General features: G+C 43.5%; 1 protein-coding gene across 1 annotated transcript in view; it reads right to left on the reverse strand.

The window, feature by feature from the left end:
- msh3 (mutS homolog 3 (E. coli)) overlaps window positions 1–26886 on the reverse strand; it is a 202776-nt gene that overhangs the window by 18929 nt on the left and 156961 nt on the right. Inside the window, exons 22-23 of the mRNA XM_084323124.1 lie at window positions 10017–10149; window positions 9757–9925 (exon numbers count right to left, since the gene is read on the reverse strand). Of these exons, the coding sequence (XP_084179250.1) occupies window positions 9757–9925; window positions 10017–10149 (302 nt within the window). The remainder of the gene's footprint in view (window positions 1–9756; window positions 9926–10016; window positions 10150–26886) is intronic.

Here is a 26886-nt window from a genome sequence, read left to right on the forward strand (position 1 = left end):
CTAGTGAATAGAAGGCCAGTGTAGTAGTGCTATAAGCATCTTTAGTGTCTAGTGGACAGAAGGCCAGTGTAGTAGTGCTATAAGCATCTCTAGTGTCTAGTGAATAGAAGAGGCTTATGGCAAGGACTGAGGGCTATAACTGACTACAAAGTCAGCGCCCCCTCAATGGGGAGCGACGACGCCTCCCTTGCGGACCAGCTCAACACCTTCTACGCACGGTTTGGTGCAAACAGTGGCACTGCTAGCCCAACGGCTAGTGACGTCACTGGTCCGCCGGCTGTTGTGGAGGGGGGGGGGGTATCCGCGGGGGGGCGGGGACGCTCTCTCATTGACGGTACACAGTGTGAGAAGAGCATTTATGCAGGTGAACACCAGGAAGGCGGCTGGCCCAGATGGAATAACAGGACGCATACTCAAGTACTGTGCTAACCAGCTAGCCCCTGTGTTCACCACCATATTTAATCGATCCCTGAAGGAGTCAGTGGTCCCTGCCTGCTTCAAGATGTCTACTATTATCCCGGTACCAAAGAAACCCTCCCCAGCAGGTCTCAATGACTACAGACCGGTGGCACTCACCTCTGTGGCCATGAAATGTTTCGAGAGGCTGGTCAAGGATCACATTTGTGCCTCCCTCCCCAGCGATATGGACCCTATGCAATTTGCATACAGGCCAAACAGGTCCACTGACGATGCGGTCTCCCAAGTACTGCACAGCACCCTCTCTCACCTGGACCGTCAGAAGGGGGGCTATGTGAGACTGTTGTTCATTGACTACAGCTCAGCGTTCAACACCATAGTCCCCACCAGACTGGTGGACAAGCTGATCGAGCTGGGTCTGAGCTGCGCCCTGAGCGCCTGGGTACTGGACTTTCTGAGTGAGAGACCCCAGGCGGTCAGGGTGGGGGGTCAGACCTCCAACACCATCACCCTGAGCATCAGGTCCCCCCAGGGCTGTGTTCTGAGCCCCCTGCTGTACTCACTATACACACGACTGTGTGGCCAAGTTCAGCTCCAACTCCATAGTGAAGTTCGCAGACGACACAGTGGTGGTGGGGCTGATCTCAGACAACGACGAGAAGGCCTACCGGGAGGAGGTTGGGGTACTGGAACGCTGGTGCCAGGACAACAGCCTGCTCCTGAACATTGGTAAAACCAAGGAGCTGATCGTGGATTATAGGAGAGGACAGCAGGAGACACACACACCACTGATGATTAACGGGGCTACCGTGGACAGGGTGAGCAGCTTTAAGTACCTGGGGGTCCACATCTCAGAGGATCTGACATGGACAACACACATAGACACAGTAGTAAACTATCCACACACAAGCACACATGAGCACACACACGACACGCACGCTTGTGCACGCTCACACACTAGCAGCCACTTTAATACTTTAACATGAGCGGGCACACACTCATGCCGCACACACCCACTTATGGCCAAAAGGAAAGGCCACTTTAAATTAGTATAACAACAGTAACAGTGTATTGCACTACCAAAGCTACCTAGCATGTCCTATATGCTCTGTAAATATTTTTTATGTACAGATACCGAGATGTCACACCATGTTACCTGTTACCTGTTTATTGCACAATGTTGTTTTTATTGGATTCTATTATATGTTGTACCACTGTATTGCACATCGTTGCGGGCAAGACCACCCGCATTTCATTGTATACTTGTATGCCGTGACAAATAAAACTCTTGACTTGACTTGAAATAGAAGGCCAGTGTACTAGCGCTATAAGCATTTCTAGTGTCTAGTGGACAGAAGGCCAGTGTAGTAGTGCTATAAGCATCTCTAGTGTCTAGTGAATAGAAGGCCAGTGTAGTAGTGCTATAAGCATCTCTAGTGTCTAGTGAATAGAAGGCCAGTGTAGTAGTGCTATAAGCATCTCTAGTGTCTAGTGAATAGAAGGCCAGTGTAGTAGTGCTATAAGCATCTCTAGTGTCTAGTGAATAGAAGGCCAGTGTAGTAGTGCTATAAGCATCTCTAGTGTCTAGTGAATAGAAGGCCAGTGTAGTAGTGCTATAAGCATCTCTAGTGTCTAGTGAATAGAAGGCCAGTGTAGTAGTGCTATAAGCATCTCTAGTGTCTAGTGAATAGAAGGCCAGTGTAGTAGTGCTATAAGTATCTCTAGTGTCTAGTGCAGGGGTCGGCAATTAGGTCTGGCCACGGGCCAGATTTTCCCCAAGGATCAAAAACAATGGCTAATTTAATATACTGAGCACCGCGGCGGGTGCATACACTTAATAATAATAATAATAATAACTTTATTTGTATAGCACTTTTCATACAGAGGTTGCAGTTCACAGTGCTTCACAACAGTAAAAACACAGGCGTAAGCGAGCACTCGCAAATGGCGGACCCTGATGTAAACAAGACAAACATGTTTCTCTGGTCTGCATCCCCTTAACAATTGTGTGTATTGCGCCGTAATGTATTGTACCCATTCTGCAATCTGTTAAATAAAGTTTTCATTCATTCATTCATTCATGAACAGCAGATCAGCTGTTGCAGATCACCGCGGCGGGTGATGAAATAGAAAGGCATGAAAACACGACTCACCATACCTTGTTTGTTGTTAAGTCCTGCAAAATCCCTGCTAATGTTTGAACCATGTCCAATATCCACTCGCCGCCCTCCAATTCCAGATTGGCGTTGAATGCAGCTACTTTATCTGCCAACTTGAACACAGTTGTCATCATTGCCTCGCTGTTGTTGTTATTGTCGCCACATATTATGCAGAGAGGACGTCGGCTCGGCACACAAGAATCACCGACCTGTTGCGATAAACCCGTATTTTAAGTTGGCTCCTGTTTATTAAAAGAAGCGTTATATTTCCCCGTTGCAAAGAAGCTATCCAAAGATGTTCGTTTTTTTTAACACATTTTTTTACTCGCTCGCATCTCGAACGCGGAAGTGAAAGTGCGTTAGGGAAATATGCACGCGGCCCGGTGGGACTATTCCATTGCTTCTCCCATTCCACGTGACCATTTCTAGCATTTCAATTGGCTATAGTGTCAGACATGCTTTTGATGACTACCGGTAGATAGATACAGCTTCACAATAAAAGACACCCTGGCGTCCCGAGTGAATATTTCCTGTGCGTAAAATAAATATCATATTCTCAAAATAATCTGACGGGCCAGAAATTATTGCTGGCGGGCCAATGTCGGCCCGCGGGCCGCCTATTGCCGACCCCTGGTCTAGTGAATAGAAGGCCAGTGTAGTAGTGCTATAAGCATCTCTAGTGTCTAGTGAATAGAAGGCCAGTGTAGTAGTGCTATAAGCATCTCTAGTGTCTAGTGAATAGAAGGCCAGTGTAGTAGTGCTATAAGCATCTCTAGTGTCTAGTGAATAGAAGGTCAGTGTAGTAGTGCTATAAGCATCTCTAGTGTCTAGTGAATAGAAGGCCAGTGTAGTAGTGCTATAAGCATCTCTAGTGTCTAGTGAATAGAAGGCCAGTGTAGTAGTGCTATAAGCATCTCTAGTGTCTAGTGAATAGAAGGCCAGTGTAGTAGTGCTATAAGCATCTCTAGTGTCTAGTGAATAGAAGGCCAGTGTAGTAGTGCTATAAGCATCTCTAGTGTCTAGTGAATAGAAGGCCAGTGTAGTAGTGCTATAAGCATCTCTAGTGTCTAGTGAATAGAAGGCCAGTGTAGTAGTGCTATAAGCATCTCTAGTGTCTAGTGAATAGAAGGCCAGTGTAGTAGCGCTATAAGCATCTCTAGTGTCTAGTGAATAGAAGGCCAGTGTAGTAGTGATATAAGCATCTCTAGTGTCTAGTGAATAGAAGGCCAGTGTAGTAGTGCTATAAGCATCTCTAGTGTCTAGTGAATAGAAGGCCAGTGTAGTAGTGCTATAAGCATCTCTAGTGTCTAGTGGACAGAAGGCCACGCCCCCTCAACCTACTGAGAGTTGGCTGTGCTCAGAGAGGGTGTGTTATAACAAGACAAATGATACTTCTGAAGCTGAACAAAATGATACTTATGACATTAACATTGCACAATAAGCTATTTATGACAATTAAAATGACATTGTTCTGGATCTTTAAGGAGCTCCAAGCATGAGGCAGGCACTACTTCCTCATTACCACTTTTATTTACAACATACGCTAATTGTGCATAATGTTAAAAAGGAAGATTCTGAAAGGCCAGATTTCTTTATTGTTGGAATGGTAAGATTTTGTCACCAAAGATCTGTTCAACCGTTATAATGGCCTCTACCAAGTTTTATTTCTTAAAGTGCTTCCTCTAGTCTAGTCGAATGGATGGGTTTACACCAAACAGAACAATATGGAAGAGAACATCTCTTTATGCTGAGTCTCTTGAGCAGCTGCTTCACTATAGAGCATGAAATCCTAATAATAATGTTATCGAATAAAGGTGGCGGTTTTGGACAATACCACAATGGTGCCAATGATATGTTCTTATTTCGAGACACGGAGGTCTTCCCCAGCCACTCCCAGCTGCCTTCCAAAGAGTTGGGTTTATAGGGTCAGGTCAATGGAGACTTGGCATTGTATGAAAGATACTGAAATATTGTATGTCTGGGACTCCTAGACCCTCCCTGGATCTGGGTATAATACATTTATTTTATTCCAAACAAATCTGATAAAAATGGATTTGATGTCTCTGAAGAGTATAGTGATAGGAGATATGATTCCTAAATTCTTCATTCCATTTGTTTTCCAAATAAGAGGGGTGCTCGTGAGACCAGATTGAAATGTGTGGGAGTTAAGTGTAATTGCCTCATTCTTTGATGTTCTAATTGATCTTGTTTCAAGAAAAAAGATGAGTAAAATATTGTCAGCATACATAGTCAATAAAAAATGGTGTCCATGGCTGTTCACACCATGTATGTCACTACTAGAGTGGATTGCACATGTTAATGGTTCGAGGGTGACAATGAAGAGCAGGGGGATGACGGGACAACCCTGCCTAATGCCTCGTTGTAGTGTTTTGAGACTAGTCCAACAGAGGCAAATTGGGCACTATAAAGAGCTCTAACCCAGCTAGTAAACTTGCTGGGGATTAAGAAGAGCTTAACACTGGCAAACACGAATGCTATAGCAATCATACACTAAACACCCGGCACTGTAAGCGCTTAAAACCCACTGTATTAGCCAAAACGTAGTACGTGTGTAGCGAGCCTAAGTGTGTAAGGCGTGTGTGTGGTCTGCTTGTGTCCCAAGGAGATCCCTGTGTCCTCAAGGTTCCACCAACAGAAACCTCCACACAAGAAACCTCCACTTCCACTGACACTAGGCAAACACTTCATATAAAGAGGATTACACTAGCTGACAGGGAAGAGGTATGTGTCTACACGTTTGTGTGTGTGTGTGTGTGTGTGTGTGTGTGCATGGATATTTCATATGGAGGGGATTACAGGGGAGAGTAAACAGCACTCAACTCCCAGCAGGATGTCTGCTGTAGAGTGAGACGATTGATTGATTGATTTTATTGTGGATTAGAGACATCATCCAAGGGATAAAAACATGATAAAATGCAAGCACTTATTTCCATCATGGTCCCTGGTATTAAAAAACAGGACATGCATCAACATAAAACAACATCATAAAACATCAACATAAAACAGCATCATAAAACATTAAGATACAATATGCATATACAGTTGAAGATAAAAGAATAATAAATAAATATGCTACCCTCTCTTTCCTATGCCGATAGCCATGATCGTACATGCTTTTTGAAGCCAGTTAACCCAGGGGCCTGTTTAATGCTGCTGGGCAGGCTGTTCCACAGAACTGCAGCTGAGTAAAGGAAGGTCTGCTGGCCGTAGGAAATGAGTTTAAATCTAAATGGAACTATGTTTGTGTCTCTACCTCTGGTTTCATGGCTATGGTTGTTTTTTACATACTGAAAGTAATTTTGAAGGTAGCTTGGCACCTCCCCTTTATAAATTATATATACTAGGCATAGCTTCTTCATTCCAACAGCCATCAGACTATACAATGCATCACTGTGCCTCACTGCATCACTGAGCACAGAGCGGCAGCTCAATAGTGGCAGGAGGCCGCGACTAGCTATCCTAACTAGCTTGTTCTGGGCAGTTTGAAGTCTAGTTCTCAAGTTGCTGGGGGCACTGTCATACCAGGACAAGCAAGCATAGTCAAAATGATACTGAACCAGTGCCCCTGCAAGTGCTCTATGAGCTTTTCTGTCTAGGTATTTTGAGTTTCTAGCTAGGAATTTTATTCTGTTGTTGACCTTGGCTATTACTTTTTTCGCCATGCTTTCCCCCGAGAGTGTGTTTTCTAAAGTACACCCTAGATACACCACTGATTTGGTACTGGTGACCACTGAGCTACCTAACTGTATCTTGAAACCTTCCTGTGTTTTCTGTTTCCTAGTGGTAGTAAATAAAATGGATTCTGTTTTACCTAAATGGAGAGACAGCCGGTTTTCTGACAGCCACTGACTGACATTCCCTAACTCCATGCTAAGTCTGCTTTCACTATCCGTTTTGCTTTTATTTGACACCATGAGAGCCGAATCATCTGCGTAGAGCAGGAGATCACATGAGCAGGCTGACTGCATATCATTTATATAAAGGAGGAAGAACAAGGGCCCCAGCACACTTCCCTGAGGGACCCCGCAGTCCACCGTCCTCAGATCTGAAAGGACCCCTCCCACCTCTATACGTTGTTCCCTTCCCCTCAAGTATGAGCTGGCCCAGTTTGTGGCCATATCATTAAAACCTATCGCTGTTAACTTCCTTAAGAGGATAGTGTGGTCCACCGTGTCAATATGATATGACAGAGAGAAAGAGCTGAGAGGTGAATTATGTGATTTGAAGAGACTTTTCCTCACTGATGTTTTGACAGCAAGTTCATTAATATTGTGTGCAACCAGGTCGGATTCACACATGTTCTGCTGAAGGCATTACGGCACAAAGTAAGCCTTTCCAAACCAAACTAACTGGGGTTATCAACAAAAATAACTAATTTAAAGTTAGCAAGGCTCTTCAATCTTTCCTCTCATCATATAAAAAACAAACATGCGATTCAGGGATGATGTGGTTTGTGTATGGGTGAACCAAAAGGCAAAGTGAAAGTTAATAAACAAGAGAAAAAAAAAGAAAGGACGAAGGATAAGGGAAGAAAGAAGCTCAAGGAAGGTCTCTGGACCCAGATCACACATACAAGCCTTAGTCAGCATTTATCATCTTTGAGTAGGAATTACCTGTTTATGCCTGTTTAAGGGAGATACACAATCAGCCTTTGTATCAAATACCTAGAAAACAACAGTAGGGGAACCAGACAACTAACCATGATACCCATGTAAATATTTATGTGCACTGTTTTTTCTTTTTGTTTTTATTGTGATGCTAGTTTCTTTATTTTTTATTATTTATTTTTTGTAAGTGCTGTCTGTCTAAAAACTGTCAATAAAAAATTTAAGTTTATAAAAAAAAAAAGAAAAAAAACATGCAAAACAGGAAGTGACAGGGTTTATGGGAAAAGTGGTCTAAAATGACCATACAGTAGCTGCATTTCCCCTTCACAACATTATAAGCAAAACACCTCTGCCTGGTGGTGTGGGTTCAACTAAATACAGCAGTGAGAAAAAACTCACTTCAGTTGTCTAAACGTATTTCTGTCTTCACTAATGACTTGTACTTGTCAAAGCAAGGGACTTTTTCTTAGATGATTAGTTATTATATTCACCAGTATGATTAGGTCTTTAAAACCTACACTGTAACTTTTTTAGGAAAAAAATATTGCTTCTTTAGCTGTCTAAATCACACAGTTGGGCCAGGCAAAGACAGAACCATCAGAACAGTGATCCATGAAACACAGTGAAATTCCCCATACAAGCTCTTCTGTCTCATCTCTGGTGCATACAATGTGAATGACACAATGTAAAACAGTGCCCAAAGTTACTTGAAGTAATGTATTTTTGCCTGACCTGGGCTGCCGGCCTACAATAGCGAATGTACCTAACTGACTGACTTGACTCTCCATTGTTGAAACACACATGCGTGCAACCGGATAGCTTTCTACTGAACGCACAGAGAGGAAATTGGTATCTACTAGTGGTGTAACTATGCATCGATGCATCGAAATGTAACGATGCATCGATTCTAATGTGACGATTCAACTGCATCGATTTGAAAATGTCCCTCCCCTCTACTGGGCCTGTCGCTGGGGGCCCGGCTCCGCACGCATCGGCCTGGGATATAGGGGAGTTCTACAGGCTTAACTCAGGGGGGGGGGGGGATGTCGGGGGGGGGGGGGGGGGACATCGTTTCCGCGGTTTGGCCCGGGAGAGTGGGGTCTTGTATGTTTTTTTTTTTTATCCACTTTTTCTCCTCATATTTCTATTTTTCTCCCATCCCAATTTTCGCCTCACCAATCTCCCTTCAATTCTCCCCTCCCCTGTCTTGAACGTTGCTAGACCATGCCTCCCACTGGTCGGCTGCAATGTGGAGGAAGCCTTGCATCACGTGTCCCCTCCGGTACACGAGGAGGCAGCCGTCGCATCTTTTCACCTGTACAGCGCGATCTCTCAGTGACGAGGAGTAACGTGTTGGAGGCTCACGCTGCCCCCGATACTTCCTGATCCTGCTGTACAGGCGCACCAACCGACCTGTAGGAGTCGCTGTCCACAACGTCCGATCCCCACCCACCAGCTTCCCACCCCTAACACTGCCAATTGTGTTAGTATGGACGACCAGCCAAGCTGGTAGCAACGCTGAGAGCTGGGCTCGAACCCAGCATCTCCTGCGTTAGTGGCGAGCGCCTTGCCCACTGCGCCACTTAGCCGCCCCGGGGTCTTGTATGTTGTGGGGTCGTTGTGCGTGGTGTGGGGTGCTTGGTGACATGGGAGGTAGCGGGCTTGGCTCGGTGGGGGGTGGAGTACCTTCCCTCTTTCCTCTACTGAGCCTGGCCCAATTAAATTCAAGAGACCTGTGTCGCTGGGTGCTCGGACCTGGGATGTAGGGGAGCTCTATTTCTGGGGGTGGATGGGGTCCCTCTTATGGGACCCCTCTGGGAGGCTGAACGCAGCCATATTCAAGGGGTCCATGTGAGTGCATTGTTGTGTTATGGATGTCATTGTAAGTATTGTCTAAGTGTTGTTTGTCTCTGGAAATAATCATTATTAACCCTTTCACTACCCCACTACAGAATGTTAACCCTTTCACTACCACACTACATACAGTCTGTAGTGTGGTAGTGAAAGGGTTAACCTTCTGTAGTGTGGTAGTGAAAGGGTTAACATTTGCTGTGTGACAGTGAAAGGGTTAACATTCTGTATTGTCGCAGTGAAAGGGTTAACCGTCTGTATCGTCTAAAACTAAAAAAAAACTAAACTAAAACTAAAACATTTGTCCGATTTAGGATCTATGGAGCGGCTTCGAGTTTTCTTTCACGATTCACAATAGTCATCGATAGGGCTGCAATTTTATTAAATAGATTTTTTTATTATGTTTTTGGTAGATTTCTATTGTTTTTATTCTCCGGGCAGTCAGGCAGAGAGAGAGAGAGGAAGTATGTGTCTGTGTGTGTGTGTGTGTGTGTGTGTGTGTGTGTGTGTGTCTGTCTCTGTGTGTGTGTCTGTCTCTGTGTGTGTGTGTGTGTGTGTGTGTGTCTGTCTCTGTGTGTGTGTGTGTGTGTGTGTCTGTCTCTGTGTCAGTCTCTATGTGTGTGCGTGTGTCTGTCTCTGTGTGTGTGTGTGTGCGTGCGTGTGTGTGTCTATCGCTCTGTGTGTGCGTGTGTGTGTTGTACCTTCTGGCATTGACAATGTTCTCCAGCTCCTGGGACTTGCGAGCAGCGGTGAGTAGTACAGGATCTGGGATATCAGCCAATCGAGCGACATTAAGACCATAGCTCCGCCCTGCCGCACCCTCAGTCAGCTGGTAGAGGAAGGTGATAAACTCTGGCTGAACTTCGCCACCTGACGGACACACAGACATATATATATTTCATACGGTACCTCTACTTGTACTCTTTTGTAGATGCGTACACACACACACACACACAGGTACCTTCAGTGTCACTGGCGATGTCAGGTTCATTGAGCAGGAAAGCCATGTGGTAGTTGCCTACATGCTGTGGATACGCCCGCTCCAGCTCACACAGCGGAGGGTAGTGAGTCACAAACAGGGTCAGGGACTTCACCTGGGGGGGGAGAGAGAGAGAGAATACAAGTTATGGAGGAAAGGAAGTTAATTAAAAGAGAAGGAAAGGAGGAGAGAAGTAAAGAGATGATTGTGGACTTTAGGAGGTCGGGGACAGCCCCCTCAGCATCGATGGGGCACCGGTCGAGAGAGTGAACAGTTTTAAGTACCTCAGAGTCCACATATCCGAGGACTTGACATGGACCACACACATTGACAGTGTAGTGAAGAAGGCACGGCAACGCCTCTACTTCCTCAGGCGCCTAAGGAAGTTCAAAGTGAGTCAGAAGATCCTTAAGAACTTCTACTCGTGCACAATAGAGAGCATCCTGACTGGTAACATCACCATATATTTGTATATCTTGTATGTCATAAATGTCTGGATGTAACAGTACTGTATTATCTGTAGGGGTGGGAATCACCAGTTTCATCACGATACGATATCGATTATTTGGACAACGATACGATATTTGCCGATATCACAAAGTCTGCCACGATACGATACGATTCGATTCGATTCAGGTGCCTGCGATCGATATGAGGCGATATTATGTGCCCATTTAACACAATCAGTCACATTTAGATCAACTAAAAAAAGGCTACGGAAATATCAATTGATGTTTTTATTTCTGAGCTCTTCCAGACATTTAAATGAAAAACAATCTATTGTTTTTAATACAAATAGACCTCCTGTTCACTTTTTATATATTGAGCTTTAAACTTTAAGTAAAATGTTTTGGAACTCACAACACGCAAGCTAAAACCCCTTCCTCTCCCAAACTTCCTACAATTGTTTTATGTTGCATGATGATCATGAATACGTTTAAATATCAACATTATCTGTCCATCCTCAGTAACACACACACACACAGAATGCCCGTCCCCCAGTCCCCCACAGAAAGGTAGATTGCCCAGTGCCCCCACCCCTTCTCCTTCCCAAGTCCCCTCTCCTCTCTCCTCTCACGGTTAGCTGCTTAGCTTAGTTAGCTCACGCTGACGCAACGTTAATTTCGGTATTTAACACGACGTGGGCATAAAGGAATGGCGAGGATGGAAAGCATGTTAGATGCATTTGACCCCTTGTGGGGAAAAAAAACAACAGGCACTTATTTCGGGCAAAATAGGTGGACTCTGAAGCAATGCTTTCTAACGTCTACACATGCTGAGCTACTGTTGTTGTTGTTCCGGCCGGGCGGAAATGCTCACGAGGGGATTTTCAAAATAAGAGTATCGTAATATGAATCGATCTTTTTACGTTGCATCGATCCTATTTGATTATTGATAATAGATCGATATATCGATCTGGATCGATGTATCGTCCCACCCCTAATTATCTGTATGTCGTGTATGTCATAAATGTCATGATGAATTGAAAATGGGGGACCCTGATTTACGTAAACAAGACGAAAGTCTTTCTCTGGTCTGCATCCCCTTAACAATTGTGTGTATTGATCCATACTGTATTGTACCCATTCTGCAATCTGTTAATAAAGTTTAATAATAATAAATCAATCAATCAATCAATCCTGGTTTGGGAATAGCACCGCACACGACCACAGCAGACTACAGAGAGTGGCCCGTTCAGCCGGACGCACAGTTGGAGGTGGGCTTCCCACTCTCTCCAGGACATTTATAACAAGTGTTGCAGGGCCAAGGCTAAGAGAATACTCAAAGACTCTAGTCACCCAAACAACTGCCTCGTTGCACTGCTGCAGTCAGGCAAGCGCTACCCGAGTGTCATGGCCAGTACAGAGAGACTCAGAAGGAGCTTCTATCCCCAGGCCATCAGGATGCTCAATGACTCCATGTAACAACCCATCATCTACACTCCTTGCACACACATCCACATGCACACACTCACTTTTAAACAAACACTCACCTTAACACTCACGTTAGACACTTTAACACTACATTATGTTTATCTATTATTAAAGAGATTTGCACTACATTCATACCTCATTTGCATTTGCACCTTACCTTAAAGTTTTGTACCTCATTATCTGCATTGTACCTCACTGTTTACACATTTTTACTCACTGTACTTAGGTTGTACCTAGGTTGTACTTTAGATTGTATATTGTACTGTATACATGTATATTCCTCTTTACCTACTTTTTTTTACTGTATGAAGCACACTCTCAGGGGCTCATACAGAACCAAGCATTTCACTGTAAAGTACGTGTATTTTATTGTGACAATTAATAAACAAACTTGAACTTAGGAAGAGAGGAAGGAAGGAAGGAAAGAGAGAGAGATAATACAAGTTAGGGAGGGAAGGGAGGAAGTTAAGAGAGAAGGAAGGGAGGAGATAAGTAAGGAGAGGAAGGAAGGAAGGAGAGAGAGAGTAGAGCCATATGGAATCCGCGTTCACGGAATCGCGGACGGAATCGCGGAATTGAGCAATAAAAATGGAATCAACTGTAAAAAAAAAAGAAAAAAAAATTTAACTTTTTCTTTCTTTTATGTTGTGGGACTTGTACAGCACTTTGTTCAACTTTGTCAGTGCTGTAAAGTTTAAACCTTTTTAAATCTTAGACAAACAAAACACTTTGCTTTCATGAAATATTGTAAGCCGTCATTTGAGGCTTTATAAAAGCAGCACAATGAACACAAAATCTGTCGGTGCCGAGTCCGACCTCATCTCATCTAGACCTAAATAATTACAGACCAATCTCCAAGTTATCCTGTCTAGCAAAAATCCTGGAGTCATTGGTAAACAACCAACTTAAAACATTCATCACAAAACACTCTATATTAAACCCACACCAATCTGGTTTTAGAAAAAAACACAGTACAATCTCGGCGGCTACTGTAGTTATAAATGACATTGTATCAGCCCTTGACAAAGGAAAGCATTGTGCTGCCCTGTTTGTAGATTTGTCTAAGGCGTTTGATACTGTTGACCACCTTCTCCTCTTACAAAGATCGCAGAGTTTTGGCTTTGATACAGGTGCTTGCAGTTGGTTTCAAAACTATTTAACAGAAAGATTTCAGTGTGTGAAAATGGGAAATGCCCAATCAGAGCTTCTACCCATCACAAAAGGTGTTCCACAGGGATCAATCCTCGGCCCGGTCTTATTTACCATTTATATTAATAATATTGTCTCATCTCTGAGCAGCTGTCAAAGCCACCTTTACGCGGATGACACAGTTCTCTATTGTACTGCTGATTCTGTGCAACTGGCCACTAAATATTTACAACTCTCCTTTGACGCCCTGCAAGATGCACTTATTAGTCTAAAATTGGTGCTTAATGCCAGTAAAACTAAATTCATGTTGTTTTCCAAAGCCAAAAATATTGTTTATAGTGACTTGCATATATCGACTCTGAACAGTTCTTATATCGAGAGAGTTTCAGAATACAAATACCTTGGTATTTGGATTGATGAAGGACTTACATTTAAATATCATGTGGGCGTTCTCGCCAGTAAATTATGGAAAAAGATTGGCTTTTTGTATAGAAATAGAGCCAACTTCCCTATGATTAGTAGAAAGAGAGTTGTTGAAGCAGTATTCCTATCTGTTTTGGATTACGGAGATGTGATTTATAGACATGCAGCGGCTTCCACTCTTAAGCCCTTAGACTCGGTTTATCATTCAGCCATTAGATTTATCACCGGTGATAGTTATGGTACTCACCATTGTATCCTATATAATAAGGTCGGGTGGGCCTCTCTGGCAGAGAGACGTAAGTTGCATTGCAATCTTTTTATCTATAAAGCCATAATTAGAGATTGTCCAAATTATATTAGTTCTTTATTGGAATGGACCACTGGACCATGTCGTACACAATCCAGTTTTTGGCTTACACTTAGAGTGCCTAGAGTTTGTACTGAACTTGGTAGATCTGCTTTTGGCTTTTTTGCCCCTACATCATGGAATACCCTGCAGGAAACACTGGAACTAGACACTCTAGTGTCTATGGGTCGGTTTAGAACCTTAATGACCAATCAGGTCACCACAATATGTAATTGTTTTTAAATTATTACCTCTGTTTTAATTTTGAGCTATTTTATTCTTTTTAAAAGATGTTTTATTATTTTTTTTTAATGTATTTTAAAATGTGCTCTCAATTATTCTGATTGTCTGATGTCTTTATATTTATGAACACACTGTGACACTTGTGTATGTAACATCTCGACGGCACTGTAAATGAGTTTAATTACTCAGTGTATTATCGAGTATAAATAAAGATTGAATGAATGAATGAATCTTAAATAACAAACAGCATTGCTTGTTGTAGTTAACAAAGAGAGGCAGAGTTGATTTTGCAAAAATATATATATATATATATATATCATTTATTTTTGATATTTTTTTAATAATCGAATTTTATTTTCATATTCGAATCCCATGCCCATCGAACTAAGCTTCGAAGCTTCGAAGTATTTAAGACAGCCCTATTAAATGGACTGTTATATCTTATTAAATTGTGGACATTTATTCATTCCCACTTAAAATGAGCGTACAAAGCAAAATACAGAATTCTGAAATATTCGAAAAGAAACGGAATTTGGAAAAAGATAAAATGGAATTTGGAAAAAAAATTAACGGATTTCATATGGCTCTAAGAGAGAGAGAGAGAGAGAGAGAGAGAGAGAGAGAGAGAGAGAGAGAGAGAGAGAGAGAGAGAGAGAGAGAGAGAGAGAGAGAGAGAGAGAAGAGAGAGAGAAAGAGAGAGAGAGAGAATACAAGTTAGGGAGGGAAGGAAGTAAGTTATACCGTGGTGTTATATCGGAATGATCTGGGATCATTCCTGCAAGGCTAGTTATAAGGCACTAAGCTAATAACATTAAATCCATTGGCGTTTCGTCCCTACACATGCTAGAGTTAAAAATCTCAAATGCATATGATCGGTATTATGTTCCATCATGAATGCATGAAATGGGGGGCGGGGGAAGTCGTTTCTGATTATTGATTACCAGTAACGGCATTAGTATTGAACGCTAAAAACGCTGATCAGCTGGATCGGTATGAAAACATTGCACAATCAAGCCAGAATTTACGTCAGATGATCCCTACCTTTGATCGGGAGTATTCCAAAAATAATATTCCAATTGTTTGATCAATATCTGCTCCATCCGATTTACATTTGGCCCACGACATAACCAACCACAGCATATGCATATCGGATGTCCCGTAGACATTTGGATGCGACCGATTGAAGCTCTAGTCTTGCCGTCTATTGAAAATCATACCGTGGCCGTGGATATTAATATCGGAAAAAAATGAAAATTTACCAAAAACGTAATATTACATGGTTGGCACCCAACGGTTGTCGGGCAAACACGTAATATTACGTGGATGGCACCGGACGTGTTAAAAGTACATTTCGGTCTCTTGCCAAAAAAAGGAATAGGAAGAAGCAAGATGCTTATCAGGTCCTACTCCTTTTTACAATAAACCCTTAACACTTTCAGTGCCCAGCAGGGGGCGCACATTTAGTGTTTGAATGCCCACCATCCACTTCAATGTTAGCATTAATATCGCCTAATCTATGTTTTAAATTATGTGTCTAATCTGCCCGTCGCATTATCAATGACTCATTTCCAGTCAACATTGTCGAAGCGGATTGTTTTTTTATCGGTTCATTTCCGTTTTCCCTGAAGTCTATCACATGCTTCCTCTGATACATAGGAGACAGCCAGCAGCCTCTTTTCACCTGACAGCGCGGACTCTCATTGGTGAAGTGTAACGCGTGGGAGGATCACACTACCTTCACCAGTTCCTTCCCTTGCTGTGCAGGCGCCCTGACCAACCTGTAGGAGTCGCTGTTTACAACGACCAGGATACCACCCACCGGCTTCCCACCCACTGACACTGCCAATTGTGTTAGTATGACGACCGGCCAAGCCGGAGGCACCACTGACAGCCGGATTCGATACCAGTGTCTCTGAGGCGGTAGACAGACGTTTAGTCCGCTGCGCTACCCGGCCACCTGGCTTCAAACACAATCTTAAACTTAAATTTCTTCCAATAAAATCGTCTACAAACAAAATCATCTACAAACAAAATCACTTGACGATCAATCAATCGATCAAGTTAATATACAATCATTACTGTCTACTGTCCATCCAGTATCTGTAGAAAGCAAAAGGTATGCAGACTAGATCAGAACAAAAACACAAACAAACACAATACACAATATACACTGTAAGAGTGAGTCATCCATTTCAACATCTCCATTAATAAAAGACTAGTTACAACCTCCCTCCAATTGACTTTCAAGAATCGCTCTTTTGTATTACATTTTTAACTGTATGATGTTTTACTCAAACTAAATAATAGTGTAATTTCGTCATCCAATCTATTCCAGAGAGGTGACTAAATGGTAGGCAAAATGAAATGCAACATACAGTAACACAATGTTAACACAGCCCAACACAGATGAAGAGCCAAGTGTGTATTGTGGTTGGGCGGGCCCTTGCTTGTTAGACCGTGGCTCTGGAGGTAGAGCGGTCATCTGGTAATCTGAAGGTTCCCGGTTCGATTCCGGCTCCTCCTGGCAGCGCCTCGAAGTGTCTTTGAGCAAAACACTTAACTGCTCCCAGTGAGCAGGTTGCCACCTTGCATGGTTGACTCTGCTGTCGGGGTGTGAATGTGTGAGTGAATGCGAGGCATGGGTTGTAAAGTGCTTTGTATAAGAGCACTTTGGATAAAAGCGCAATATAAATGCAGTCCATGTAACACAAGCAGACAAGCCAGACAGAGCCCAAGGTTTCTCAGAGAATGCTCTAAGGTAGAAGAACAAACTAGCGAGCTATCTGCCTCAGCACTGTGCATACTGCTGGGCCCAGGGGTAAAAGTACACATTATATCGTTAGCATCAGTCAACGCTTAAACATCCTGATAGAATAGCACTGTGATAAAAGTTAAAGTCGTACAGTCAAAATGATACTTAAAGCATTAAAGGTAAAGTAGAAGTAAAAGTACCACCCTACGTTCAAGTTAAGTGAACCGAAGGCCACGCCCCCTCAACATACTGAGAGTGGGTTGTGCTCAGAGAAGGTGACATCACTAAAAAAAAATTACATCGGAAGCTGAAAGAAAATGATACTTATGACATTAGCATTCCACAATAACGAATTCTAATAATAAGAATCAAATCATTATTATACTGGATCTTTAAGTTCCACTAAAATGGAAATATTCCAATACCAAGTAGCCTACCTCAAAAACTCGAAAACTCGAGTAAATGGCTGCTTTTTTATATATCGCTTTTATCCAAAGCGCTTTACAATTTGTTACGGTACTCACATTTCACCCATTCACTCACACATTCACACACCGACGGCGGAGACAACCATGCAAGGTGCCAACCTGCTCATCGGGAGCAATTAGGGGTTAAGTGTCTTGCTCAAGGACACATCGACACGCTGCCCGGGAGGAGCGGGAATCGAACCGGGAATCTCCGGATTGCCAGACGACTGCTCTACCTTCCGAGCCACTGTCGCCCCTGTGTAGTACTTGAATAAAAGCACTTAGTTACTTTCGACCCCAAGGGGTGATCGAGCCTTCGAGGTGACGGCACCAAGGCTCTGGAACGCTCTCCCCCTGGACCTGCCCCCTCTGAAAACTCTTTTAAAAAACAACTAAAAACACATATGTTTAGACAGGCTTTTGGTCATGCATAGGCACTCTTTCTTGTCCTCACTGTTCCTATAGTTTTGTTTTTTAATTAGTAGTGACTGATGATTTTATCTAAATTATTTTATTCTATTATTTTATCTGGTTTCACTGTTTTTAACTGCTGTCTGTTGTTGTTGTCATTTATTTCTGATTTTTGTTTTTGTTTTATATACGAGCTGTAGTGTAAAGCACCCTGTGCATTCGTGCTGTGAAGGGTGCTATATAAATAAAAGTCATTCATTCATTCATGTAAACCAATGTAAACACGCACACATCCACACCGCCTCCCTCTTATCTAGTGACAGTATGGGTTTCTCTCTCTCTCTCACTTTTGGGATTCGAGAGTCCCTTGCACCATTTTTCTTCCTTATTATTTCAAATGGCATGTTTTCTTTTTGTACCTTCAGGCTCAGGGGACGGATTCAGTGCTAAAGTGAAGACTTTTCCATTTCACCCCCACCCCCCTCCTTTTATTTTATCCCATTAAGGCCAAGGGATCTCTCTAACACTCCATGATCAAACTCTGGCATTAAGTGTTGAGACGTGAAAATCGAGTGGGTGCCGTGTGCAGTCGTCTTTCTCTCCCTCCAGCGCATAAGACTCTCTCTTACAAACACCATCTCCTACAACGATTCCCCGAGCCCATACCCCGACTTTCTCCAGCAACACTACATGCCCAGCCATAACCCTTTCTAACCCCCATTCGAACCTTAACCCTGACCTGGTTTTAAAAGTGAGGACAGTCTAAAATCCTTGGGGGGACATTGGGTCCTCGCAAAGACAGAAGTGTACACACACACACACACACACACACACACACTTTCACTCTGTGGACCAGCTGCTAGTGGCTCTTCAGTAGAACAAACACATCGCCCTTCCTGCTTACTTTAACAACCATTATGTAGATGGACCTGGGATGTACCCATCCACAATGGGCGCTTTAATATAGAGCTTGCTTCACAATGTCTATAGCAACAAGTTAACAACTAAAACTCTTCTCCTACACAAGAACATGAGAAAGAGTATCTCTTTCTAATTTAATTTGAATTTGCATCCCATTCACAATAATAAAAACAAACAAACAAACAAACAAACCATTAGCACAATATACCACTACTAGTTCTGATGATATGTACACATCCCTACACCGGTATTGATAATAAAGATGAAGACAAATGTTGTGTGAGCTCTCACAGCTCCAGGACTCGCTCCATCCATTACACGTCACTAAAGTCCTCTCCCACTGACAGAGATGTGCGGGGTGCCTCCCACTCACTGACAGAGATGTGCGGGGTGCCTCCCACTCACTTGTAAGCCTCTCCCACTGACAGAGATGTGCGGGGTGCCTCCCACTCACTTGTAATCCTCTCCCACTGACAGAGATGTGCGGGGTGCCTCCCACTCACTTGTAAGCCTCTCCCACTGACAGAGGTGTGCGGGGTGCCTCCCACTCACTTGTAAGCCTCTCCCACTGACAGAGGTGTGCGGGGTGCCTCCCACTCACTTGTAAGCCTCTCCCACTGACAGAGGTGTGCGGGGTGCCTCCCACTCACTTGTAAGCCTCTCCCACTGACAGAGATGTGCGGGGTGCCTCCCACTCACTTGTAAGCCTCTCCCACTGACAGAGGTGTGCGGGGTGCCTCCCACTCACTTGTAAGCCTCTCCCACTGACAGAGGTGTGCGGGGTGCCTCCCACTCACTTGTAAGCCTCTCCCACTGACAGAGATGTGCGGGGTGCCTCCCACTCACTTGTAATCCTCTCCCACTGACAGAGATGTGCGGGGTGCCTCCCACTCACTTGTAAGCCTCTCCCACTGACAGAGATGTGCGGGGTGCCTCCCACTCACTTGTAAGCCTCTCCCACTGACAGAGATGTGCGGGGTGCCTCCCACTCACTTGTAAGCCTCTCCCACTGACAGAGATGTGCGGGGTGCCTCCCACTCACTTGTAAGCCTCTCCCACTGACAGAGACGTGCGGGGTGCCTCCCACTCACTTGTAAGCCTCTCCCACTGACAGAGATGTGCGGGGTGCCTCCCACTCACTTGTAAGCCTCTCCCACTGACAGAGATGTGCGGGGTGCCTCCCACTCACTTGTAAGCCTCTCCCACTGACAGAGATGTGCGGGGTGCCTCCCACTCACTTGTAAGCCTCTCCCACTGACAGAGATGTGCGGGGTGCCTCCCACTCACTTGTAAGCCTCTCCCACTGACAGAGATGTGCGGGGTGCCTCCCACTCACTTGTAAGCACATGGATGTGTGCATTTCAGACACACACGCGAAACACTCTTACACATACAGTACAGTGTATATAGATGTACAGCGCACATCAGTGGAAGTACGGGCATGCATGTAGGCACGGCCAGGCTATTTTAATCCGATCTATCCGCCTCTTATCTAACGCAAGGTAAAAAAAATAAATAAAGGGAGCATGGCTAACAGCCTGGCTAATAATTTGATTAGCTGCTAATGGCCGAACTGCCCCTCAGGCCCCCTGATAGCTACGCTGGACATTCTGACCGATGCCAAAAGAGCCTCACTAACAGATCTGAGCACTTTACATACATGTCACTGAAGCCTCTAGTCTCAGCCTTCCGCCTGGTTTAATGGTGCATATAGCTTTGAATTAGCCCAATTTCCTACCTGTAGCTGGGATGAGTCAACAGATGATGGCTACTACTGTGCACAGACAGACACATAGGTAGAATATATTCCTGCACTCTGACCAAGAGACGTGATAATCTGGGTGTCTGTGAGAGAACTAGCTTCTATAAACACACACACACACACACACACACACACACACACACACACACACACACACACACACACACACACACACACACACACACACACACACACACACACACACACACACACACACACACACACACACACACACACACACACACACACACACACACACACACACACACACACACACACACACACACACACGCACACGCACACACTAAACTGCGAGGTGATATCTGCAGTGATAACTCTGCTTACAAAGGGGCCTCACCACCGCCAAGTCTGCCCATTTTCCCACCTCTACACCTGAACAATGCAACTCATTCCTCATTCCTTAAATTCTTTGGAGACAAAATCACCACTATTAATAAATCACCGTCCCCTGCGTCTGACCCAGCAGCCCTCATTCCGGACCCCCTACTCTTCTCTTGACCTGAATGTAGCCTTTGATACCGTGAGCCAGAACATCCTGCTCACTAGACTTGTAGACCTCGGTATTGAAGGCACCGCACTCAGCTCCGGTCCTACCTCTCCAACAGATCTCACTTCACCACCACTCCTCTGTCACATCCAAATCCTTTCTTCTTTCCTTTTTTTCTTGTTTAAATCTGTGAATTGTTTGTTTCTTTGTATATTGTATGAATTATTATTTTGTGTAAATTAGGTTGTACGCCGACCATCAACTGTTACTCGTTTAGTTCAGGAATAGGGGGCAGGTAATTATAAGATTTATTCTTCTTCCTGCTCCTTTTGCCCATGGTAGAACTGGATTCATGTTTTTATAAGAAAACTGTATGATTTATATCACTTCCATGTGGCAAATAAAACTCTGAATCTGAATCTTTCTACCACCTTCGCAATATTGCAAAGATCAGGACCTCTCTCACAGGCCCTGCTGCTGAAAGACTGACCCCGGCCTTCACCTCCTCCCATCGTGACTACTGCAACTCGCTCCTGTACGGCATCAGTGCTATAGTTCCCTCAATAGACTCCACCAGAATGCATCTGCTCAACTTTAAACACCACATCACCGCAGTCCTAAAACACCTCCACTGGCTTCCTGTTGCCCACCAAATCAACTACACCATCCTGGTCCTCCTCACCCTTCACCAACTGGCCCCCATAACTGTCTGACCTCCTCTCCCCCTACCAACCCTCCCTGTCCCTCAGATCCACCCCCCCAAGTCCAACCTTCACAGTTTTGGGGACAGAGACTTCTCCAGGGTTCTGGAACTCCCTCCCATCAAGACATTAGAGACACAAGAGTCCCTTGCAGTTTTCCAAATCCCGACCAATCTCTTCTGCCCCGTCTTCTCCTAGCCCCTCCCCTCATCCATCCTTGTGTGTTTGTGTTATGTTTATCTGCTGTTTGTGTCACTACCACACCGCCCCTTAGTGTAAAGCGACTTTGAGTTCTAGAAAAGTGCTATAAAAGTCAAATTTATTATTATCGACGGACACAATTGTCTTGCTTCTTCCCACAAGACAACCAGTCTGACGGCACACATCACAACATCTGTGGTGCTTCTCATGAGGGCGGTAGATGACACTGTGGAAAACATCAAGGTAAAGAAAATCTTACTAGTTTACATATTATGTTCCATAGTAATTTAAGTTAAGACTAGATTAACCTTTTCCAAGTACGGTGTTTGCTTTATACTCCTAGTTTCTCTCGACTGCTCTCATATCACAGAGTGTCAGGGACTCAGCAGGGTTTGTGTGTGTCTCTAATGTATTATATCTCATTATATAATTTTTGTCCATTGATCCCAAAATGGTGATATACAGTAAGTCTACACTCTTCAGTAAAAGCGATGGATTGGAATGGGTACTTGGTATCGACGATACTGAAAGTCCAGGACTCTGAATCAGTATCGGCAGTGACAAAGGGGTATCGGTGCATCCCTAGTGTGTGTGTCTGTGTGTCTGGTCAGTAATCTAATGCTGAGGAAAGGCCAGAGGTGTCAAACCCAGCATTACTCTGTTCTCCTCATCACTCCTCTCTCTCCAATCAAGACACAAATCCAATTCTAACTCAAGTCAACACCTTCTCCTCCTCTCTCTCTATGTCCTCACTTTAAAACTAACTACATTCTTGCTGAAGAGGTTGTGTCTGTCTGTCTGTCTGTCTGTCTGTCTGTCTGTCTGTCTGTCTGTCTGTTTGTGTGTGTGTGTGTGTGTGTGAATGAATGAATGAATGAAAACTTTATTTAACAGATTGCAGAATGGGTACAATACAGTACGGCTCAATACATACAATTGTTAAGGGGATGCAGACCTGAGAAAGACGTTTGTCTTGTTTCCATCAGGGTCCCCCATTTTCAATTCATATAGACATATATGACATACATGACATACAGATAGTCAGTACTGCTACATCTATACATTTATGACATACCAGATTTGCAAATACAGTACTGTTTGTGATACAGAAGGAGTCAAGAAAAGGGAGTATATACATTTGACGTAGAAACTGTACATTGGAGGTTGGGTGGGGGGGGTTGGGTACATTGGGATATTGACAACCATACTGGGTAATTTACATTGGAGGTGGTTGGGGGGGGGGGGGGCGGGGGGCATACTGTATAAACAAGTAACACTGTACATTGAGGGGGGGGGGGAGGAGACACTGTACAAACAAACACAATTGTACATTGAACTATTGAGTGTGTGTGTGTGTGTCTGAGTGTGCGTGTGTATGATGTGCGATGCCACAGTGACCTCTAACCTCAAGGAGTAATCCGCCGTATTCTATAACTGAGCTCAAATCTACAAAAGGTCAATGAAATTACCGGTACCTCATCCAAGTGTGATGTTTTGTCCAAGGTTTTGATTGAGGGAATTATATTATTGTTTCTTCTGACTTTTTGTGACTTCAATCATTACATTATTATTTACAATGGCAGCCTGGCAGGCAACAAGAGCCACTTAAAGGAGGGGGAGGTGGGCTAGAAGATAATAAACATGTTAAAAGTACAAAATACATCAATAATAACAACTATTATTAATATGACATGGTGGGAAAACAATTGTAGGAATCAGTTAGAATGTCAGAGTTGGCATCTTTGAAGGCAGAAATGGAAATACGTTTTATTTTTGGAGAGCATTCCAGTCACAGGCAGCAGTGAATTGAAATTATGCAAGACCGAGGGAGGCGTTGGTTTGGGCAACTTCTAACTGGATGTGGAGTGAGGACCGGGTGTGCAGCAGGTGGTGGGTAGGTCGGGTGATAGACCTAGAGAAGGGTCTTGTAAATAAAAGTAAAGCAGTGAGTGCTAGGATGGGTGTGAAGGGAGGGCCAGTTGACCAAAGAGTAAAGAGCGCAGTGGCGTGTTCTGAAGGGGGCGTTTGTTCACAATTTGTTGTTGACCATTTTTAAGTCGCTTTGGATGAAAACCTTAACCAAGTGACTAAATGTAAAATGTTACCATCTGCAATACAAAAGAATATCATCCGTTTTATCTAATAACATAAGGTTTTCAATCTGTTCACCCCATTCCAATCATTTCTATTGTGGTCAAATGGGATTGTCAAGCAATCAAGAAAATAAAAATCAATATTTTGTCCCACCCCTATGTCCAATGTGTCACATTATATTCTTTATAAAAAATCAACCTGTTAGTGTGACAGCCAGTGTGAGCTGTAGTGTGGGTGTAAGGTCCTGGTCAGAGTGAACTCCTTGTATGAGTAGTGTACCACTACCTGGGCCAATCCTAGTGTACAACCTGAACGTAGGTCTTGGTATGATTTTAGAGTGAGTCTCGTCTAGTGTGACTGTGACATAGAGTGTAAGTCCTAGTGTAGAACAAGAGTGTCAAAGAGAGTCAAAGTCAGTCTCTAGGACATGAAGCAGGTAGGAGGTAGTGTTGTCAAAAATATCGATTTTTCGATACATATCGATTCTGAATATTTTAAACGGTTTCAATACTCATTTCCCGCAATATCGATATTTAATTATTCATAAAAAAGAAAAAAAGAAAAGAATAATTATAAGGAAGTTGCATTGTTCATTTCAATACCTGTAATAGTACAATAGTCCACACACACACATGTGCATTCAGTTAAGTTGGAATATGACTGTAATACAAACAGTTCAGTTTGTCAGGTACATGCAACACAGATTACAGTGTTTACATTACATTATATCATTTAGTTATTTTTAAATGTGTGATCTAAAGATAAACAAAGGGTTTTAAAAGTGTTATATTTATCTTCTTAGTACCAGAGAGAAGCTGAGGAGAATCAACCAGCAACAAAAGCTAAATTTATAAAAAATATATATATATATTTTTCTTTTTTTTCTTTCTTTTTTTACATTTTAAGATTGAACCTTTTTCCCTGTGGTATCGAAAATGGTATCGAATATCGATACTTTTTAAGGTATCGTATCGAAGTTCGAAATTCCAGTATCGTGACAACACTAGTAGGAGAGTCTGTGCCAGTACCTACTGTATTAGTCCATACAGAGACAGAGAGAGTGTAAGTGATCTGTACTGCATGTTTTTCTATTGGGTTCATCTCTTTAGGAAACCCTTGCGAGCACGGGGAGAACATGCAAACTCCACAGAAAGGCCCGGGAGATACCCCAACCTGGTCCCCAAGCGGGAATCGAACCCGGGACCTTCTTGCTGTGAGGCGACAAGTGGTAACCACTGCACCATCTTCGTGAACACCACCCACTACTTTATAGCCAATGCAAGGTAAGGTAACCAACGTTAGCTGAGTGCATGATGTGGGGACTTTGGTATGGGGGGGACATGTCATGGTTTGTCTGTCTAACAGCTGGGCAATAATGTAAACTGAAGCTTTACCTAACGTTGCTCTTGTAAAAACACTACACTTTGTTCTGCTGCTGCTGCGAGTCTGCAGACTCCATTCGCTTGTTGCACATGGCGACGTGTTAAGTAGTTTAGTCACCCAACTGAAAGAAATCGGTGGTGGTTTTCAATGTATGTGATGCATAGATTGGGGGGAGATGACCGCATCTAAAAGGGGCCAGGTCAGAGAGGTCAGAAATAGAGTTGTTCCGATACCGATACCAGTATCGGAAATGCCACCGATACTGCCTAAAATGCTGGTATCGGTATCGACGAGTACCCTCTAATGTTGCGCTCCGATACCATATGACGTAATTTATCAACAACACTGCGGACGTTGGGCTCTGTAGATATACCCTACTCGCTGAGTGAGCATTATAAAACAAACGTGTGCTTAATCGACCGTGAATTAAAGTGTCAATTGCCATTTGTCATTTTAACAGCAGAGCAGATACTTTCTTAAAATGCCATCGTCCCGACAGCGCTGTTGACGGGGAGCTCTGATGAGTTCGCTTGGTGGCTGGTGTTATTATCATTGAACAGCTAACCGAAAGCTAGCTTTGACGTTACCTTGGCTAAAGTTGGGGCTATTCATAATCCAGCAATAATGGCTGCAGATCTGCAAGCAAAGTACAGCAAGTTGGCAAAGGAGTATTCCAAGTTAAATCACAATGTCACCGGCAGTAACGTTACAGTCTTTCCATTACAGTCTTTCCATATACCGGTAGCTCATGCTAGCTAACCTAGCTCACGGTAACGTTGTCATTGCACAATTGCACGTCGCGTACACAATTAATGACATGTTGCGGACAGCCATATCGGCGACAATGTTTAGCTTTTAGTGCCAAATGATAAGAGTCTGAGGCGGAGTCTCAAAAGAGAATGTTGAATATTTATTGTGCAAAAATCACAACAACAGAGCCTCTGGTACTAAACGGAGCCTTCTTGTGGAAGCAAGTGCAGCAACGAATAATGTCCGTGTGGAACTAATGTGCCAACAACCTTTCCGTGGGTGAACTCATTGAGATAGTTTTCAATTACTGATACTAATACTAATCTATACAATCACCTGTTGTTGAATAAATACCATTACTTTATAGTAATTACTAAAAAACAGTATATATAAAACAGTAGCTGTATTAAAAAAAAAAAAAAATTATAATTTATATAATATTTTTTTTATTTTTTTATTTTTTTAATGTATGCACTGGTATCGGATAAGTATCGGTATCGGCCGATACCCAAAGCTTAGGTATCGGAATCGGATCGGAAAGGAAAAAATTGTATCGGAACATCTCTAGTCAGAAATGTGCATGCCTTAGCAGACGGTGGTGGAATAGCGGTCTAGTGGCTGGCAGCACACTGCCAGCGAGCCGGGTGTTGACATTCCGATCTAGAACACAACAAGCTGATACAGCGGCAGGAGACACAGGAGCAGAGCGATGGAGGTTTTGACAGTAATGAAACGTTTTGATGTGTGCAAAGGTTAAAGCTGTTGTCATGGCAGCGGCACCTGACAACCAGAAGAGGGGCGGGCTGT

Source organism: Notolepis coatsorum (genome assembly GCF_963971535.1).
Source record: "Notolepis coatsorum genome assembly, chromosome: 10".
NCBI lineage: Eukaryota > Metazoa > Chordata > Actinopteri > Aulopiformes > Paralepididae > Notolepis > Notolepis coatsorum.